At 43.1% G+C, this 18,102-nt stretch overlaps 4 protein-coding genes across 4 annotated transcripts; 3 read left to right on the top strand and 1 right to left on the bottom strand.

The window, feature by feature from the left end:
* Positions 1 to 5,343: 5,343 nt before the first annotated feature.
* On the top strand, positions 5,344 to 6,530 carry MELLADRAFT_92508 (uncharacterized protein; the record flags this gene model as incomplete). The annotated part of the gene is made up of 3 exons (XM_007405617.1): positions 5,344 to 5,596; positions 5,676 to 6,185; positions 6,256 to 6,530. The coding sequence occupies 3 exons, from the start codon at positions 5,344 to 5,346 to the stop codon at positions 6,528 to 6,530; spliced, it is 1,038 nt and encodes a 345-aa protein (XP_007405679.1).
* Positions 6,531 to 7,401: 871 nt separating this feature from the next.
* On the bottom strand, positions 7,402 to 8,010 carry MELLADRAFT_70939 (uncharacterized protein; the record flags this gene model as incomplete). The annotated part of the gene is made up of 3 exons (XM_007405602.1): positions 7,402 to 7,620; positions 7,703 to 7,795; positions 7,866 to 8,010. 3 exons carry the CDS (start codon positions 7,951 to 7,953, stop codon positions 7,598 to 7,600), a joined length of 204 nt encoding a protein of 67 aa, XP_007405664.1.
* A 354-nt stretch (positions 8,011 to 8,364) lies between these two features.
* Positions 8,365 to 10,332, top strand: MELLADRAFT_102956 (uncharacterized protein; the record flags this gene model as incomplete). Its single annotated transcript, XM_007405618.1, has 5 exons — positions 8,365 to 8,367; positions 8,475 to 8,758; positions 8,843 to 9,897; positions 9,984 to 10,150; positions 10,219 to 10,332. 5 exons carry the CDS (start codon positions 8,365 to 8,367, stop codon positions 10,330 to 10,332), a joined length of 1,623 nt encoding a protein of 540 aa, XP_007405680.1.
* Positions 10,333 to 12,064: 1,732 nt separating this feature from the next.
* Positions 12,065 to 15,277, top strand: MELLADRAFT_92505 (uncharacterized protein; the record flags this gene model as incomplete). The annotated part of the gene is made up of 9 exons (XM_007405619.1): positions 12,065 to 12,476; positions 12,531 to 12,590; positions 12,671 to 12,712; positions 12,777 to 13,301; positions 13,352 to 13,879; positions 13,983 to 14,042; positions 14,146 to 14,166; positions 14,232 to 14,750; positions 14,820 to 15,277. The coding sequence occupies 9 exons, from the start codon at positions 12,065 to 12,067 to the stop codon at positions 15,275 to 15,277; spliced, it is 2,625 nt and encodes an 874-aa protein (XP_007405681.1).
* Between the last annotated feature and the right edge of the window lie 2,825 nt (positions 15,278 to 18,102).

Genomic DNA, 18,102 nt, shown 5'->3' with positions numbered 1-18,102 from the left:
AGTCCCAAGTAACAAAAGGATAAAGCTACAAATACTCAATCTTGACACAGCAGCCTTATGGCGGGACACCCAGGACAAATGCAAACACTAATGCTTGTCAAATGAATGTTCCATTGGCCATCAATGAAAACGTACATCAACCACTATGTAGATGGATGTCAGTCTAGCCAATGGGTAAAAGCCAGAACAAACAAGCAGTTTGGCACATTACAGCCACTACCAATCCCAACAGGCCCATGGACAGATATTTGTTATGATATGATTACCGGCCTGCAAATAGCTGACGGGTATGACAGCATACTAACAGTTGTTGACCGTTTTAGCAAAATGACCCACTTCGTGGCGTGTAAGAAGTTGATGAACTCTGAAGAACTTGCGAAACTCATGGTGTAGAACATTTGGAGGATTCATGGAACGCCAAAGACAATCACTTTGGACAGAGGCGATGTATTCATCTCTAAACCAACTAAAGAAATTAATGAGATTCTAGGCATCAAAACTCAGTCCTCCACGGCCTACCACCCGCAAACCAACAGCTGATCTGAGATTACAAACGAGTCAGTGGAGCAATACATACGACACTTCACTTCTTACAAACAGGACAATTGGGAAGGTCTATTACCACTAGCTGAGGTTTGATACAACAACAATCTCCATATCTCTATTGGAATGTCCCCTTTCAAAGCAAATTATGGCTTCAATGTGAGTTTAACAGGAACGTTGGGTCCAGATCAATACTTACCGGCAGTCAAAGAATCAATTAAACAAATACAAGATGTACAAGAGGAACTTAGATATGCAATGAATGAAGCTCAAGATTAAATGAAACACCAGTCTGATCAGAAAGTGCTAGAAGCTCCAGATTGGAAAGAAGGGGAATATGTATGGCTCAATAGCAGACATATCTTGATGACCAGACCTAATGCTAGGTTATCACATCAATGGCTAGGCCCATCCAAAATATGAAAAACGATTTCAACTAATGCGTACAAACTTTTGTTACCCAGAGGAATGAAAGAAGTACATCCGGTCTTTCATGTGAAACTACCCCAAAAGTTCAACAAAAGTGAAATTGAGGGCCAAGTCAAGAAGGCACCAGAGACAGTAATTATTCAAGAACAAGAAGAATATGAAGTTGGAGAAGTATTCAACAAAAGAAAGAACAGAGGAAGAATTGAATATTTAATCAGTTAGAAAGGATATGAATCAAATCATGACTTGTGGGAACCAGAAGAGAATTCAGAAAATGCAAAAGAGATGGTCAAGAACTTCAACACAAAATACCCTCAAGCGGAAAAGAATTATTTTAGGACTAGGAGAAGATGAGAGAGGGTGAGGCTTTTTTTCCAAGTGGTTTTTAATGCCAACCCGTGGGAAGATACCTAACCCGTCAAGAGGGGGTTGAGGTATAGAGGGGGAATGATGTCATGAGCCTACTATTGGGCTTATGCTTATACTGAGTATCAGTTCCCGAATAATACTAGATGTCAGAGCCATGTTGTACTTCTGTTTCCTTACGTTGCACTGTAGTTATCAAGCTAATATCACCTACACCTTCTTGCTTCCACTGTCTCAAGGTCCTAACAAATTCACGTATAACTTGGGTTTCAGACACCGTGCAAGTTATGTATTAAGTTCAAGTTTCAAGGATCAAAAGTTCAATTTAAACTGAACTTAATCTCTAAATAAAAACTATAATCATCATCATTCAAACTACTGTGCCACTCCAACACATGTCTTACTCTTTTCTTCATCTGTTTATCACGGTATAGGAAAAGAGTCAGTACCCCCCAGTTCAATTCATCCATTCATATCTTCAATTCATTCACGGTACAGAATACACTAATTGATTTCATCCTTGATATTCTGTTCTTGTCTTTCATCTGATACTATGTCAACACTGGAATCAAATACTGAAACCTTCTTGTGTTGATTTCTTTCCTTAAATATCATATCCTGACTTAAACCTTTAGGTTAGACTATATTTCTCAACTCTCTATATCAATTTCTTTTCTGCTAATTCTGTTCATCTGTTATTGTTATGTTTTCTTTTTACCTTGACTCTTTAGGTTAGTTTGTCAGGTAGTTTAGAGACGTGAGGTGTCAGGAGACTCACCTCTAGGATTTGTCTATTGGGTATCAGGTCATCATCATCAGACGTGCTTTGTTGATTTTCATACACAGCTGTGACAAAATGTTTTGGCAAGAGGGAAGGTAGTATGTTCTACCTCAATGGACCTGGAGGGAAAAGAAAGACTTACATAATGAATGCTTTGCTACAGAAAGCCAACCCAGATGGGATCTCTTACGTGTTGGTCGCATCCTCCAGGGTCATGGTGCTGTTGTTGTCAAATGGCAAAATGGCGGACTCCGCTCTCAAAGTTCCTATTCATAATGATGACTTCACAACCTGTGATTTTGGTCCAACAGACAAAGCTGGGCGCCAACTCAAGGATTCCACTTTGTTAGTCTGGCATGGGATTGCCATGCAAAACAAATCAGTCATCCACTCCGTAGACCGTAGCTTGAAAGATCTTTGTGGTAGTAAAGCTTCATTTGGTGGTATGTGTGTGCTGTTTGGCGGTGATTACCAACAAACAATGCCAGTTATTCCTCAGTCAACAATGCAGCAACAGTTGAACACCTCATTTAAAATTTCACCTTTATGGCCCAGTATTGACAAATATGCTTTGCATGTAAACCTGAGGATGCAATGAATCAAAGGTCAGTCCGTTCAGGAGGCTGAAGACAACATAGAGTTTGGTGATTGGCTGCTGCGCTTGGGTAATGGAGAGCTCCAGGAAGAAGATTGTGGTCTCAGTCCTTGACTTCCACTGAGCTTTGATGACCTCACCTGTAACAATGACTCCAACAGCAGAAGCCTCATCAAGCCATTTTTCAAGCATCTTGTAGATATCAGAATGCTTCACTGGTCACACTCAAAGAGATGTTTGGGAAGTGACTGGAGCAGTACCACAGATTTTGAGCTCGGAGCCAATCCATTGGCTGAATGTTGGCTGCTTCAAGTTGAGATGGGGTAAGCATGAAACAAAGTGCTTGACTGTTGTCCTCTGGCTTTCTCCATTTGCATGGTACCAGTCAAGAACTTGGATCTTCTGAGTGATGGTGGCCAAGCAGATTTTGGTTGAGGTCCCTTTGGAAAATTTCTTAGAAATTGAAGCTTTGTTGTGTGTTGACTTCAGATTTGTCTGGGGCGAGTTATTGTTTTATTTTCTTCAATTGATTTTCTTCATTCTGATCAAGCTTGTGCTGTTCATAGTCATTGGCACAAGCCTTGATGGAACCAAATTGAGAGCACATTGGCTGCAATTCTCATCATGGTTTAGAATTTCAATGATTACAAGCTACTTGGGAACAAGATTTTCATTCTGATTGACCCATTCTTCATCTTCAGGAGAAAGAGTTTCACCTTGATTCTGACATTGAGTGAGCTCAAAGATTTTCTTGTTGCAGCTAGCTTTCAATTATTTGAGATCAGTTTGAAGTTGATCAATCTCAAACTCTTCAGTGGGCATACCTTTGGCTTTGATTTTTGAGAGAGGAAGATCAGAAATTGAAAGGTAAAGGATGTTCCCCACACAGATGCCATGTGGAGGATTTTTGGTTTCAAATTGGACCGCGCCGACTTCAAACTCTCTTGTGGATTTGTCGGGCATTGTCTGGAGTGTGAAGTATGGTGGTTCTGAAGGTTTGGTGGGTTTGCAGAGGCATATGCACTTAGAGAGACATCAACTGAGACTCAGAGAGAGTTGGCTGTAGTACCAAACAATTATGGGATACAAAGTTGAATCCGGGAACGGTCCCGGATTTTTTCCCAAATTTCCAAATACCGTTTTTAGCGGTAGTTTGGATATTGGGAAAAAATCCGGATTTTTTTATCTTTGAATCCCCGGTTGCTCCATCGGCCATTACACCTCTTTTTTCCCAAATTTCAACTCCATTTGGAAATTTGGAAATTTGGGAAAAAATCCGGGACCGTTCCCGGATTCAACTTTGTATCCCATAAATAGATAAGTTTTAACAAATCTCAATTCTGAAAAAGATTTCTAAATTTACGCCGTATCAAAATCTGAATTCCTTCTTCCTGCTATAACTGATATATCCACGCTCCCCTCTTAGTTGATTTAGTCCTTTCCAGATTGAATTCTAATGAACTTCTTTTATGGTATGTTGTTGTCTTCTTTCTCTACTATTATGGGATACAAAGTTGAATCCGGGAACGGTCCCGGATTTTTTCCCAAATTTCCAAATTTCCAAATGGAGTTGAAATTTGGGAAAAAAGAGGTGTAATGGCCGATGGAGCAACCGGGGATTCAAAGATAAAAAAATCCGGATTTTTTCCCAATATCCAAACTACCGCTAAAAACGGTATTTGGAAATTTGGGAAAAAATCCGGGACCGTTCCCGGATTCAACTTTGTATCCCATATATGTTTTCCTCGCGTAACTGGCCCCGATTCCCGTTTGTCAAGACGTGGTCCAACTTCCATTACAAATGGTAGAAAATTTCAAGACGGCTGTTCTGGCCTTCTAGCCCACTAGCCATTCAAGAGCTGCCAAAGATGGCCATGGACATCGTGATCTTGAAGGCGGTCCTTTGAGTGTCCAAGTTGAATGTCATGGAAGTGCCTTTTGAGATGGACGGTTATCAGTGCTCTGAAAAAGGAACATCATACGGGCCTGACGCAACCTTGAAGCCGATTTCCGTGTATCAGTATCTTCCGATGAGTGATCACCGACCCGCCATCAGGCCAGGATCCTCGGTCTGGTTTTGAATTGAGCAGATCAACGGGAATCGCAGGACTCTGGCTGACGTGAAACGCGACGAACTCAACCGTGCGAAGGATTTGAACGCTACTTGCCATCCAGGAATATGCTGAAGCGACAGTATTGACGATTGCTAGTCGGTCTTTCGCGTGGCTCGCGATTGTTTTCTACGCGTTAGGATGGCTGGGATAGGTCGTCCCAGGCCCATCATCGCGCCAATTTTGTTATTTGCCATCCCTGAGACACGGTCTTTGTCTGAAGACAGCGAGCCATCTTGATGTCAGTAGGTCCTCTGATAGGTATAAAACCAGGCGTCTCGGTGGCTCTAGAAACATTATCCTCATCCCTTCATCACTTACAATCAGTCAAACACCTATCAGTCTTATCCCAACTTATACTTGCAGCGCAAGAAACCCCCATCTTCACTTCCATCAACTATCCTCTTCATTTTGCACCTATCACAACCCCAATCAACACACAAATATCTCCCAAGGACTTCTCTATCAAAATCCAACTTCGCAAATCGTAACTCGCAGAAATTTTCAGTTCTTTCAACATGCAATTGAACGTGGCAACCATCATCGCGTCCGTTGTTCTTCTCGGACTTCTAGACACCATGCATTCAACTTCGGCCTCAGCTGGTATCTCACGCAAGATGCTCTCGCGCAGAAACCCACAAGACGCTAGCAAACCCAGTGCTCCAGTCAGCCTTGGCTCAGACAATCTTTCAAACGATGTTGACGACGCAAGTTCTACTCAGTACAGCAATTACACTTCTTATGCCCATCCTGATGACCACTATGCCAATGGTTTGTCTACTTTTTTCTGTTTGACAAAGCTTTTGGGGAATGTTGCTGAAACTGATACCGCTCTCATTGTCTACTCCAGGAACTCGAAAATCGTCTACTCCGTCAGCACCTCAAAAGGTTGATACTTCTGGAGATTACTCTGCCTTGTACCCCCCACCACCTTCACTCAGTCTTCCCCCCTTCAGTGGTATCCCGTACCCACTTCCGCTTACCGGTGTCAAGAAACACTGCCCTCCCCGCAAGAAAGATGATGGCATGACAGTCGCTCTTCCTTCAGATCTATATACCGGTAAAATCACCAAGTGTGGCCAGCGTGTTGTGGTGATCTTCGAGAATCTAGCTGGGCAGAAATGGACGGGTCCTAAGAACAATTTGACTTTAACGGTTGTCGATGCTTTTGATACTAATGATCGAACTGAGATTGGACGAACAGTACTGTTGAGTGAAGTAGCATGGAAAGAAGCAACGGGTAACTCTATAATCAACAAATTCGAATCATGGCCGATAAGGTGGTTCTTCCTTGATTCTGCTATGCAACACGAGACAGCTGAGGGTGCCCATGAGAATACTAATGGTGAAGAGGACGGTGGTCAGTAAAACAATCCCACTCTATCTTTCTGATGACAGGTACTGATGACTTCTCTCAACAAATTCTTTAGGTTCTTCTGGAAACTCTACAATGTATTATCAAGGGGGTTCTGGGAACGCAACAACTTCTTCTTCCTACTCTGGAAACGGGACCAAGAGCGATTATCATGCGGAATCAGTGGATTCGCCTGAACAACAAGACGCTGCACAACACCGACCACCCCCAGAAAAGGACTTTGACCCTGTACCAGATACCACCAAGACCCGACCTCAAAACAAACGAAATCTTCTTTCTCGTCGAAGTAGCAAGTCCTATCTCCGACAGCAAACTTTGAAACTGAATTAAGCTAGCCTTATCAATTATCCAAATCTTGCTTTATTTTATGTACCCTCTCCTCCTGATCGTGTGTCTGTTAAACTTATTTGTATAGCGCTTAGGTCGTTACATTTGTTGGGTCTTTGGTTGTCTCTTTTGCAAAATCATATCATTTATAAAGCCTTTTTCCTTGCTGGTCTTACATGACAGTCTTCCATGTTTGCCTGGATGCCCGTTACACTTGGTTGAGAGACGAAAACGAGTCGCAACCTCGACTTTGAAATGATACGAAGAGTATTGCTTTTTTCATCCTGGGCAATTTCCAGAGACGATCGACTCGCAGCGCAGGCTAGTTGTGATCATGACTAACAATTTTCTTGATTTGAGGGAATATAAATCAAGATTTGATGGCATGATTTTGAGTTGATTTTTGCGAGTTCTTCTCAATTGAGGATAGGTGAACAAGTTGTATTATAAAGAAGGAAAGAGTACAATCCAACAAGTGAATGTTTGTTTATTCAAGGCAATCAATGAATATGTTGATTCATTCGCTATCCCTTCTGGCTTCTCATGCGATCCAACAAAGATGAAGTGCGCTCCCAAATCATACTATGCGATACTAAGCTGAGGGCCGGGGCTGACCATGGGCCAGACCCCTTGTCTGAGAGTTGATCATTCCTGTAAAGTGTACAAGTAACACGTTATGGAGCAGGTATCAGATCATAACCATCATTTAACGTTCAGTTTTAGTACATGACAGGATAAGGAATGAGAGGCATTAACATATGTGCTGAAGATTGAAGTGTACAAAAACTGTACACAAAGAGGTATGGTGATCCAGATTCAGGTACAAAAAGTAGAGCCGCAATCAGCCTATGAGGATAACTTGAGATCTTGGATTCCGGGTCATCTGATGGAGGTTTCATTTCATTTTTTGTATATGCGCTTGATTGTACATCGGCTTCATCATCCAAGATAGTCAAAGTTGGATGAAAGGTAAAGTGGTTTGACAGGCTTGATGAAAGTGACAATTTCGAATTGATAAGGTGATTAGACGAATAAGGGAGACATCCGTATGTAGTAGGATGCCTGCAGAATCAACGAGCTTCGAATTGAACCACTGAAAAAAAGTCATATTGATCAGGGATGATAAGTAAGAGTGTATTAATAACGTATTGAGATAGATGATAAAGTCGACAGACTTCTTTTGATCCTTTTCTTGTACATCACTCTACAACCACATTCCTGACACCTGATTGGTTCACGAGGTTTGATGATATTATCACGTCCACAATCTGATAGTATGAATGAATGCTCCGTTTTAGGTTTTATTCTGAATGATTTGACAGTATCAAGATAACTGACCCGAGCAAAGATAAGTGATAGGAGCTGGAGTTGGTCCTCCACGGAACCCAGCTGTGCTTGAGCCGAATGTTGGGTAAGGTTGTGACATGATTTAAATTGAAGATGATAGTTTTATAAAAGTGATGTTGCTCGTAAATATTGGAATGAAGGTCCACTGAAGAAAATTTAATCAACAAGACAAGAAATCGAAAAAAACCAAAGTTGTTTCATCTTAAGTAGTTTTAATTTAGAGCATGAGTAAATTCCATGTTTAGCTCTATGTACTTAGACTTAGGGTAGGGTGTAGGGTGTTTGTAGAACATCGATCGATTCGCGTCAAAAGTCAATCGCGACTTGACTACAACCACCCTCATCCACCTTCCAGGCTTCTATTCATCAACATATTATCATCAGAAAAGGACTCAAAGAACTCCACAGACCGATTTGAAAATCGTTGAAAAGAGACAAGTGATTGGCAAAAGAATATCAAGATTCAGTAAGGAAAGAGAAAACTGACAAAATGGTCAGTCACTCCTCAATCATTCAGTCAGTCTAGAATCACGTACTTCATCTGCTTTCTTTTTCGATTTACTGATTATAATTCTTTTACTTGAATCTTCGAAACCTTAGTCTGGCTTTCGTGACGCAAACTTACTTATAATCTCCCTCTCAACTCATTCCCATTCAATTCAAGCTGGTCTTGGTCTCTCTCCCGAAGCTATCTTACCACCTACTCACTCTTCTACCACGGAGATCTATCTTCCTGAATCTCTACAACCATCTGATCCAACTCGAAGATGGTCTGACTATAGTCTCGAACCCAAACCTGGATACGTCGCTCGATCCTTATTCACTGATAGTGGTGACGGCACTGGTCAATCGGTGGTGGATTGGAAAGCACTTGATGCATTCTTGTTGAGTCTATGAACTTTTCAACTCCTTTTCGACATCAGACACTGACTACAAGCTTTGATTTTCTTTGTCATCTTCAACTCTAGTCGACACCTGCTCTTCACGACACTCAAACTCTCAAATCCACCACTTGCTCAACATATCCTTCTATCCATTCCACCCTCCATCTCCAATGTCACCCGTGATAAGCTCACTCAACTCTTCTTTGAGAATCTTCAAGCTCCAGCTCTTTTTCTGGTAGACTCGGGCTTGCTTCATATACTCGCATCCAATCATTCATCCGGAATATCCGTCGACCTTGGGACACATTCGACATTGCTTTCCTTTATTCACGATTCTGTTCTCCTACGTCACTGTTCTCTCTCCTTTCCGCTGGGCGAGGTAGATTGCGATAATTACCTGATCGCACTTCTCCTGACTCATGACACAACTCTACCCGATCGTCTCTGCCCCAGCGCCGAAAACCAGTCTCCCAAAGCGCTTTATCAAGCCCTTCGCAGCCTTGTGACCAGTCTGAAGGCTGATGGTCATATCCGCTTTCAACCTGAACTCTCCGATCTAGCTAGTGCGCTGCCAGATACCTCAGTAGAAGAGGATGAAAATGCGATCACAGACGTGGCTCAGGCGATTGTGAGTGGCAAAGTAGACAAGCTTTTAGGGCGACAGACCAGTGTTGGTGGTGCCTCAGCATCAGGCTCTCTTCACAGCCGACGAGGCACTGCCACATCAACAAAAAAACTCGAGGCTGAACTCTTGAAAGAGTCAGATACCATCATCGTCTCCGTACCTACCTCGGATACTGCGAGTAGCCCTACACGTCTTCCGACCGACTTTGGTACCATCCAAATTCCCAACGAATTCACTGCCGCCGAGTTGAGGATAGGCAAATTCCGACACAGGCACGCCGAACCACTCTTCTCGCCATCAGTCCTCAGTCTCATTCCATCAACCTTTGCTCAACATGGACTCGAAGCTTATGCGAGTCGATATACACCTGAAGTGATTGAAGATGCTGGTGATGGCATCATCGCAGCTGCTCAGACCGCATTGCGGAAGATTGACGGTGGTCAAAACCAACGTCGAGAGGTATCTGAACACCTTGTTCTCACTGGCCAAGGTGGTATCACGTGTCGTACTGAAGGTATTCATGATCCTTAACATCTCCGTACTCTCACCAGCGTGTGGCATCTAACGATTTCGCATTACATATCCTTGGTCTTGATCTAGGCCTGGCGGAGGTTCTATCTAAGGCATTAGGATCAAAACCGGCAAAAGTACCGGAATATTTTTCCGAGTTCAAATCTAGACCCGAGCTCTTGGGGTTCTTAGGAGGCGCAATTGTGGCCAAGTTAGTCTTCAATGACGCTAGTGCATCCAAACTTTGGATGAGCAAGGTCAGTGGCTTCAATAGCTGATACATCTCAGAAGACCAGGTTTCTGATACCAAAGTTTGGTTTGATAGCCTGATTATAGCCGAGAAGGCCCCTATGTGTCTCGAAAGATTGGTGAAGCTACTGGACAGCATGGTCTTCAGTCGACTTATCCTTCAACTACTGCCGCTGGAGGTCCCAACTGATTCTATTCACATGACATCTATGATATACGATGTTGATTCAAGGATACCTCCGTCAAGCTTTGTCAAGCTCCAATGTAATAAAATTATCACGGTGTATATCCTAGGCCCACCAGATCTCATGCGATCGCATTGCACTTCGAGAGGCAGAGGATTCATCTCTGTTTTAATAGCCAATCAAGCTACGAAGCCTAAAGAAATTATACCAGCCTGTTTTGGTCAACACTTTTGTGTAGATAATAAGGCTCTTTGGGTATCTGACTCACTTGTTTATATTCTCGATTATCTATTCTCAACATCCTCGCTCTCTGTGCTATATCACAAGTATCAGTTGAACAAAAACCTCGAATTTACGTGCCTGCCATATTGTCTTCATACCTAAAATTGGTCTGCTTATCTAGACTACTCATCTGCTTGAAGAAAACAGTTCTAACGTGGGTGTATACCACATGCAAGAAAACCAGTGACCAAGATATGCAAATACCAGTTGCGTTGTAAGTATAGTGATTTCAAGAATCATTCACTGCATTGCTCATCATACACCAATACAAATCGCACCGAGGAAGAACCCTGCTAAGTCATCTTCAAGATTTTCCCACTCAGTTTGAACATTCCACCCCCGCTGTTTCTGTATCCACTGAGTGTCCACGCTCACCACTGCCACAAGGAGGCGCGCGCGGACGAACCTAACATACGAAACTCGAATCGAGAGTTCCTTCATGATGTAACTTGACGAAGTCCTCTCAGTGCCCGGGAGTGAAACGGAACAAACAGAGGAGGTAAGGCGAACTCCGAACCGCGGCGTCCCTCAGAGACAATGAGCCTTGCTGTGTTGTCTACCTGCGCACTGAGGGGACTTGTTGGTCTTATGTTTGATGAACGCGAAAACAGTCCGAAATCAAGAATGATGATCTGGTATCATATCTTATGTGCTATGGCAGAGCTGCTGAGCAGTTAATTATTCTCCCTGCGACACAATTTGCTCCGAGGTTCATCGTTTGATATGATTCTGTCGGATGGGTTTGACACTGGCTGATCTTGAATAATCGCAAATTCTCGGGATGTTGATGTCTATCATACGAAAGGATCTTGTCCCTGTCACTCAACCTCACTCAAGACTTCAGATCTTTCTCTTTCCGGGGACGCCACAGGCACTCACATGCGGTAAGTTAGACTCGGTTCTCGGGGTAAACCCCAACAAGCTCCGAAGTACGTAAACCTTGCGGAGCTCCTTTCCTCGGGAAGTGAGGGGACTTAAGCCAAGTCAGCTTCAGGTTCTGTTCTTATCTTTGGTGAACGCCAAGAAGATCCCATACCAGCAATCAGCAGCAATCATGACCTGACTAAGATGCCCCTCAAAGTATGTTATGTACATATCTATGGCACAGCCTAGCTTAACACAATCCCCACCAGCGGCAGGTCGGAGCCTGCAGTAGGGACTTACTTAAGTCAGTGGCACAGCCGATGAGCAGTTGATAATCCTCGCCGCAGCACATCTTGGTCTGAGGTGCTTCATTTCATTTGCACTATATATAATTCGGTCGAATGGTTTTGCAGGCCCGGACAATCACAATCGCACTCGCTCGAGATATTGATAACCATCATCTAGAAGAGTATCTTCTCTGTCACTCAACCTCACTACAACTTCTGATATTTCGCTTCCTTACGCCGAGGACTCAGAATTGACCCTTTTTCAAAAAACCACCTTCCTCCTACCAAGTTACGTGACATTACCATGAAGCAGTTCCTTGCATGGGTGCTTCTTTGTAGCCTGCTACAAGGCATAGCATCCAAGCCTTTAGAAGTAGTAGACAACGCAATATATTTGAGCCCCAGAGTACATAGTTCATCCAATAATGAGTTGATGTTCGGAACTCACAATGCGCACAACCTGGTTGGTACACCACCCAAAGTACAATTACAAGACAAGAAAGCTATCGTACTCGGAGATCGTAAACTGTACACAGAAAATTATGTTTACAAGGGCGACGTCCATCACAACGATGCTGAAGCTATACATCTGTCCGATCCGCCATCTCCATCTTCCTTACTTGTGATGAAAAGTGCGGAGAATTGGCCCAGACGGCCCCTTGGTAGATCTCCACGGCGCTTTGCAAAGGTACACGACGACCTATATTTTTCTGCAGGTGAGTGGACGTTGTCTCTCTAGACGGTTGACAGATTGGTCAAAGAACTCATAGTCCTGCGTTCTGGAACTTGGCATTGGATCTTCTCAGACACAAATTTGGCCACGGATATTGGTGAGTGATCATTCACTACAGAAGTGTAATTTTTTCCCTATCACATATCACCAGATGATCAGGCTGATCATTTTCATGAGGTGATTTTACTACCCAAATCATGTTTTACAAAGTTCTTAATGGTGAGTCATTCCATCAAACTACAGGTATGACACTCGCGTAAACTGACTGGTGTATTGTGATCAGGCGATTTGATCCAGAAAGAAGCGCAAGCTATCAAGGCCAACATGATCAATGAGCTAAAGTCCTTCATTCCAAACTCAATGCTTCGAGATGATGATAGACTGGAAGAAGTAAAAGAATTGATTGAGAGATTTGCCAAAATCAAGGATGTTACCAAATGGGAAGAGACATCGAGTGAAGATACAGAAAGTGCAAAGTCATGGGTTTCAAGGATCATTATCTCTATGCAAAAAGAATCAAAGATTGGATACAACACAGGTTTTATGACCTTTGATCTTCAATTAATGAAGTGCCTGGGTTATGTGAACGCCAATGCTAAAGATTACTTTTTTGAACATATCTTTGAGTCATTATCCGATGAAGAGGTAGAAAAGATGTGGTGTGCGTTGATTGATTCTGAGGCAGAATTTAAAACAGAAGGTATCTGGCGTGGCCTACTTCACTCTGACTCTGAAGAAGAATTTGGAGAAGAAAAACCAGATTTATATCCTGGGCGATATAACAATTTCTTGGAACAACTTCACTTTGGTAAGCTTCTGTCGTTTTGTAAAGATTTCATCATTGCAATCAGTCAATAGCAGCTACTAATGTTAAATTCGACCATTCATATCAAGAATGGACTGAGACCAATGAGAGACGCGGTCATCTTCGAGCGTTCCGGGAGGCAATCGATAAGAGAGAAATACCAAAAGCGCTGGAAAGTGACATCTTGAGACTCATAGATGGATTTTCTCGTCTCAAGATGTGGACAAGCTGGCCTTCAATGGACAGAGGTTATTATGAAGACATTCTTCCTGTCATCAATAGAATACGAGATATTTTCCGTCAGTCAGTGACAAGAGACATCAACGATGGCAAGGTATCTCAAACGGTTCGATTAGTATATCAAACTCTCAATCACATCTATAGGTTTGACTTGAGAACTACTATTAACTCAAAATGGCTCATCAACGTACTTGAAGATAGTACTGTGCAACAATCTTTGTATATGCATGTGCTCTCTAAGGAGGGATTGAGCCATCGCGATGTTACGGGGATGAAATTGTTGAAAGACTTTAACTTGAAAGCTCACTTGGATAAAAGAGAGCAAGATTCATTGACCAAAGGTATAGTCCTGTTTGAATGACTTGACTCTTTTGTTGAAGTTGCAAATTGTATGCATGAACTTTTTTGATATGTTACTGATCCATGTGTATTTTCATGAATCAGAATGGGAGTCCAAGTGCTATAGCGTGGTGTCCCAAGATATCTCAACTTCAAGAAAGAAAGGTAAAACCATATCATGTAAACATCCACCATAATATTGAGTTATAAGCTGACTTCCAACCGTCATTACGCTTTGTCTTTGGAATATCTTCTGTTTGAAAAATAGACATGCCTCAAACTCTATACGGTAAGTCAGTTCCCATTAAATTGATCCGCCAGAAACTGTTACTCAGGTGTGTTTTAACGCTGTAGGTGATATCAAACTTTCAATCCCGGCATCATTACACTCTGAGAAAAGTTTTGAGGAAGTGTTAGACAGCGTCTCAAAGTTAACAGAGGAGGATTTGAACGGAGCTAAACCAGATCGTAGTCTTAGAGGATACAGTTCGGAGGGATCATCAGAGGACCATCTGAAAGCTTCTGAAGGAAGAGTGTCAAAAGTGGTCCATTCCGTTCTGGAGAATCTCAAAGAGCTTTCCAAAAAGGAGTCAATGAGCAAAATACTAACCCCGGAAGAAAAGGCTTCAGTAGAAATCCTCAACAGCCTTGTGTCCCGTAATTATTTTGCGTGGCACCTGACACGCTCAGAAATCGAAGAAGACCCAATGACAATCATGTTCAAAAGTTCCAGCTCTGGAAGCAAAAATGGATCGGAAAAATCCCTTTTGGAATATCTCAAGTTACTGAGGAGTAAGGCTAGAAACGCTGAGAGAAGTGATGAGCACATGTCCTTCAAACAACAATTGGATTTTGTGTCTGGTATGACAGAAGGTGAGCAGAGTTAACTAGTACTCGTTTATACTTGATCGCAAAACTCATTCTCTTTGCATTCTTCAACAGAGATTGAGGAGCATCAAAAAAGGGGAATTGACACAATAAGCTTGAATATGATCATAAAAGCTAAAAAGCGTCAGTCCAGTGACAAAGTGGGTGATCCAACACCTTTCTTCCTACAGCAATATTCAAATTTCATGGAGAGACTTCCTCAACTTTGGTTTGAGACTCAATGGAACCGATTAGAGGCAGGTGCTTATCATGTGAAAATTGTAGACTTGGCTAGAGAGTCTTTTGCTTTGATACAAAGTCAAGCATTTGCGCATATGCCTAGAGGTCTTGATACTGAATTTGTTGGTGTTTTAAGGTACTTGGCAAGAAAAGATCCCAGCGGGTTCTTCAAGACATTTTACGATGATGCCCTTTCTGATACCACCGATTATAGTACTTACCAGTTTTTCACCAGAGCTATTCCTCCCAAAGAGAGGTCCTTCACACGGCACGGTGATTGGTGCTGGCACTGACAGAACATGATGGGATGAGGGAGAGATGGCAAATAGAGTAAAAATTCTTGTGTACAAATAGATATGTAGATATCATAGACTTCAATATCACTCTGACTCCTTTGTGTGATGGTGATAGTATGAGCAATGCATGGATTCATGAGGATGTCAATACAAAGCTTTTGATAGTGAAAGAGACAAGACCTTCTTGCCTATTGAATTTGTGGTCAATTGTCACTACAGCAAAAGAGACAGATGAGAATGGGTCAAGGTCATATTAGCATGGAATCAGATTGATGTCTTTTGTCTTTATAGCAATTCAAAGTGCATGATACAACACATGCTTGACTGAGGATAAGGAGTACCACATTGGCAAAAAGGGTGCTTGGGCATAAGCACAAGGGTCCTTGATAACGTGGCCACATCTTTGAGACACTGTGTTCTCATTCACCTTGATAAGCATAATGTTTTGATGAAGTTGGAATTACATGTAATGGCTGTGGTGACCATTGCTCATGCCTGTGCGGCAGCTGGGCGTCAATTGCCAAGAGAAATCTAATCCACATTATCATGTAGATTGTTATGAACTGGTTCTATTTCACTTGAGTGACATATTCACATTACATGTCACAAGCTCGAGAACCATCTTATAGTTGTAGATACATTGCCTGTACAGATTTTCCCTCATCCGACAATCCACATAGGAAGACTGGTAATAGATACAAATCCTCACCAGAACTCCCTTGACCCTCGTCGCCGAAAACCCCCAAGTCTGTCCATAACATATTGTCGGATCTATAGACGAGACTCAAGGACTATAGATAGATCACCAAGAAGAAACAAGTAGAATTGACTTAAATCGAAAGAAAACCGAACCTCAAGATTCAGAATACTAGCGAATCTCGACCTCATTAGAAAACCTTATCTAGATCTCAGAAATTCAAAGTTGAAAAGACCCAAGAAACTATTCGAAATCGAAAACCTTATTAACTAATCTGCATACGCTGAAACCGAATCCACCAGAACCTTATCTTACTTACTAAAAACTCTGTCGATCCCGACTGTGATCCCTGGACTAGCAAACGCAACCACGTCTCCATCTTACCGTGCTCCTTTAGAGGAGGAGGACTCTGATAGTGAAACTCCGATCCCTTTTCTCGACGCCGATTCTAGCCTTACCGGTAGCGAGATCGATATGTCTGACACCAACATGACCTCTCTCGAAGACATACAACGCAAGCTTGCGGAGCTTTCCACCTCATTGGCTGAAGAACGCCTGATGCGAGGACAAGCTGAAGCCAGATACCAGCAGTCCGAAGCTCGTTTAGCGGCGTTGGAATCCCGAGGCCCATCTGCACCTGCTGCAGCCACTCAACCACCCACTGCGCCACAGCCACCACCAGCTGAACCGGTCCTGAAGGGCCCCAAAGTCTCGACGCCCGATAAATTCAACGGCGCTCGAGGCGAACCCGCAGAGATCTTTGCGAGTCAAGTCCAGCTCTATATGCTGGCACACCCCTACCTCTTCCCCGACGACCGAAGTAAGGTGGTTTTCTCGCTGTCTTACCTCACGGGAGCAGCCAGCAGTTGGGCGCAACCCTTGACAAAGGAGTTATTCGACCCCGCTACCGCCCACCTCGTAACCTTTGAACGCTTCGTTACAAATTTTAAAGCTATGTATTTCGATACTGAGAAGAAATCGAAGGCGGAACGCGCGCTGCGAAACTTATCGCAGAAGACCACCGTGGCCGCGTATACCCATGAATTTAACATTCACGCAACTTCTACTGGCTGGGAAACTCCGACGCTCATTAGTCAATACAAGCAAGGTTTGAAAAAGGAGATTAGAGTGGCAATGGTTATGACGCAAGAGGATTTCACGTCAATTGAACAAATCACTAATTTAGCTATCAAGATAGACAGTAAATTACACGGCGCGACCAACCCAACCTTCCATACGCCAAGCACGAGTGCAGGAATCTCAGACCCCAATGCCATGGATTTATCAGCCGCCTACGTTAGATTGTCCGAAGAGGAACGAGCACGACGTATGCGAGCGGGTTTATGCTTCCGCTGCAATGGCCAGGGTCACATCTCCAGCGCATGTCCCGATCGTAGAGCTAGTAGGAAAGGGAAGGGTCGAGGTGGTTATCAATCAAAAATAGCTGGATTGGAAATTAAAGTCGCAGAGTTGAGTAATCAGAGGGTGAATCATACCAGTAGTTTAGAAGGAGTAGGACAAGCTGAAACTTCAAAAAATGGAGAAGCTCAGGATTGAAGGTTGTGCCCATCCTGAGCCACCTGGAGAATTTGTCATCAATTAATGTGGGATCTAGTAGAATGAACTTGTGCAATACAAACGACCCGCGCATTTTTTTACACACCACATTATCCATGTCCCAAATTCCCCGAGCCACACCGTCCCGAACATTTCCCGCTACGTTCCTCATTGATTCAGGTGCTACGCACGATGTGCTCAGTGAATCATTTGCCTACCACGCTGGCTTGATAGCCGGTGCTGATCGACATGACCAATTGATCACTGGATTCAACGGCTCTGAGAGCCGATCTTCCTTCAAGACCCACCTTTTTATCAAATCCGACCCATTACCGACCCCATTCATCATTACAAGACTCAAAGACTCGTACGACGGCATACTTGGCATGCCATGGATCAAGAAAAACTTTCACCTGATTGACTGGAGTAAAAGTATGGTACACCCAGCCGAGACTCACGTTGCAACCACTTCATTGGTTTCGTATTGGCCGAAAACACCCTTATCTGGCCACTCGTTGGACCCCATGAGGGACGCTAGGCACAATTACGAGGGGATGTGTGTCAATTC

This window comes from Melampsora larici-populina (genome assembly GCF_000204055.1).
Source record: "Melampsora larici-populina 98AG31 unplaced genomic scaffold MELLAscaffold_4, whole genome shotgun sequence".
In the NCBI taxonomy this organism is placed as follows: Eukaryota; Fungi; Basidiomycota; class Pucciniomycetes; order Pucciniales; family Melampsoraceae; genus Melampsora; species Melampsora laricis-populina.
This window is presented reverse-complemented; position numbering and strand designations above follow the sequence as displayed.